We start from the raw sequence: 2470 nt of genomic DNA on the forward strand, positions 1-2470 counted from the left end.
GACTTGAAGTGATTAACTCATTGCTATCCCAAGCCAACAACCTGATCAGTCCTAAGACAGGATAAATGGGAATGTTTCCAAGCCACAACCAATGCCTTGTTGTTCTTTATTATTATTTAAAGGCAAAGGTGCAAGAGTTAAGTGAGGATCTCCAAGCTGCCAAGGAGTCTGCAAAGACCTCCAGAGGTCACGAGAGCGTGCTCAGAAAGGAGGTGGACAGTCTGAACCAGGATCTCCAGAGGTGTCACAAAGCCCAGAGACGAGCACAGGTCGAGAAGGAGGAGTGTGAAAAGGAAGTCCACATTCTGAAGCAACAAAACAAGAGGCTGAGTGCGGCTCTGCAGGTCAGTGTCTGAGAAGAATGCTGTAAAAGCAGCAGCCTTGTGACGGTGTTTAATCTGAAGCTGTGACGGCGACTTGGTCTGTCGTCGTCAGCAGAGCGCCATGTGACACAGGTGACACACACAAGACTCACAGAGCATGAAATATGACCAAATTTAAATGAAGGACATGCTGATCATAAATAAGTTAGTTGTTGATTGGAATCTCACAAACTGTAAGTGTGAAATTCTTCTTGCAGTGAACACGAGCTTTTAATAAAAGTCAGTCACTGTGTCCCAGCATGAACTGTTTCCCAATTTCAGACTCTTGGTCTTGTTGATGTTTGATGTTGTATCAAATAATGAGACAGCACTGACTACAGTGTCAGCTCCACACAGCAAAGACCATAATAATAAAAGCACCATTTGACGTAAGTGATGATTTACAAGTACAAAAGTTTAATGTCAACCTCATTTGTTTTTATTTTCATTTTGAACAGAAAGTTATGAACTTGTAGTTACAAGTTAACCCATGTCTTTTTTTTATGGGTGAATTTAACCAAATCCCTGTGATTGTAATTTTATCTCAGGGCTAATACACTCCCCTGTGTCATGTGGCTCCTTCACTGTAGTCATTCCTGTCATGTGTGGAAACATCCAGCTGTCAATCACGGGTGACGGCCAATCGTATTCCCCCTAACGTTCTGTGAAGACCTGGGAACCTGTGATTACTTTGTCGTTTTGCTGTGACTCTGTGAAATAAAGCGACATGTTGTCAGTTGTCAGTGCTGAGTCAGTATCTCATACAACCGCACCTTAAAAAATGAGGAAATAAATCTTTCTTCTCCTACTTTCTTCCTTTCTTTCCATCCATCTTTTTCACGACCAAGTCTGAGAACAGCCAGGTGCTATGAAAATCTCCATGTTTGTCTCTGTGTTCAGGACCAACAAGAACCATATGGGAAGGAGCCGACTGTGGAAACTCTGCAGAAGAAGGTCAGGAGGCTGGAGCTGGAGTTGGAGAATAGAGCAGAAATGAAAAATGAGCAGGACGATCGTGGAAAGGTTGGAACATCAGTACAGTCAACACTGGACTTTCAAAGTAGCAGACAGTTGTGTCATTTATCAGAATAAGTGCTCACTGCATACATGCGTTCATGCACAGCAGACCAAAGAACAGGTAGTGCGGTGGGAGGAGGGTAAGAAGTGGCAGACCAAGATGGAGAGAGTGAAGCTGTCCTTGATGGAGAAGGAACGACAGAATGAGACGCTTTCCAAACAGCTGAGCACTTTTAAAGAGCTGTACAACAGGTACGTGTGGAGAAACAGTTTACGTTATGTGGCTGGAGTCCATGCAAAGGCAAAATTAAAATAATATTTTGACAAAAGTAATATAAATGTTTTCCAATGTAATTAATTAGATTGATGGACTTGAACCTGAAGCCTTCTGGGCCCCAGTAGTAACTACTCATACTCATCAAAATTCAAATACTGTACGGTAATATTACTTATGTTGCTTTTTGTATTTGTATGACTGTAAACACAGACTAGAGCAAGAGAAGACTTCACTGCAGAAAAAGCTGAAGGCCCGAGGTGTGACTGCTGATCAGGTCGTGGGATTGAGGTCAGCTGAAGTGGAGAAGGAAATGGAGGAGCTGAAGAAGAAGAACTCGGACCTGGAGACGGAAATCTTTACCATAAAGTACGTGTCTGTCATCAGTCCGTAGCAGGACGTGGACTGAATGTTTTTGACATTTTGTGCTGAAGGTCTGTCGACTGAGGGAGACTTGGTCACTCTCTCAGCTCCTTCAGAGACTCACTGATCCAGACATGTTCTCTCAATCCCGTGTCTTCACCACAGAAAGGGCTAAGGGCCAGTTTCATAGGACCCCAGTGATTTGGGAGGGGCGTGGGGGGGATTTTAAAATGTGTTTGAAGAATAACTCGGGTATTTTCCATTAAGGGATTTCAAAACCAATAAAAAGGTTTTAGAAATGTATTCCTAAATTGACAGAAAGGTCTTCTGGGCTGCCCAGATATGTTTGTTGTTCTTCTGGTCGTGGTTAGCACATCTGTTATTGGTCTGCTGCTCATTTATATATTCCTTTAATACAGCAGAAAGACAGCACTATTTTAGTCAAGACATGCAC

General features: G+C 42.8%; 1 protein-coding gene across 1 annotated transcript in view; it reads left to right on the forward strand.

Annotated features, from left to right (window-relative positions):
- The window catches only part of cep290 (centrosomal protein 290), a 16809-nt gene that overhangs the window by 7453 nt on the left and 6886 nt on the right, over positions 1–2470 (forward strand). Inside the window, exons 12-15 of the mRNA XM_025056361.1 lie at positions 123–344; positions 1263–1385; positions 1486–1631; positions 1867–2022. Of these exons, the coding sequence (XP_024912129.1) occupies positions 123–344; positions 1263–1385; positions 1486–1631; positions 1867–2022 (647 nt within the window). The remainder of the gene's footprint in view (positions 1–122; positions 345–1262; positions 1386–1485; positions 1632–1866; positions 2023–2470) is intronic.

Source organism: Cynoglossus semilaevis, chromosome 6, assembly GCF_000523025.1.
Source record: "Cynoglossus semilaevis isolate Cse_v1.0 chromosome 6, Cse_v1.0, whole genome shotgun sequence".
Taxonomy (NCBI): domain Eukaryota; kingdom Metazoa; phylum Chordata; class Actinopteri; order Pleuronectiformes; family Cynoglossidae; genus Cynoglossus; species Cynoglossus semilaevis.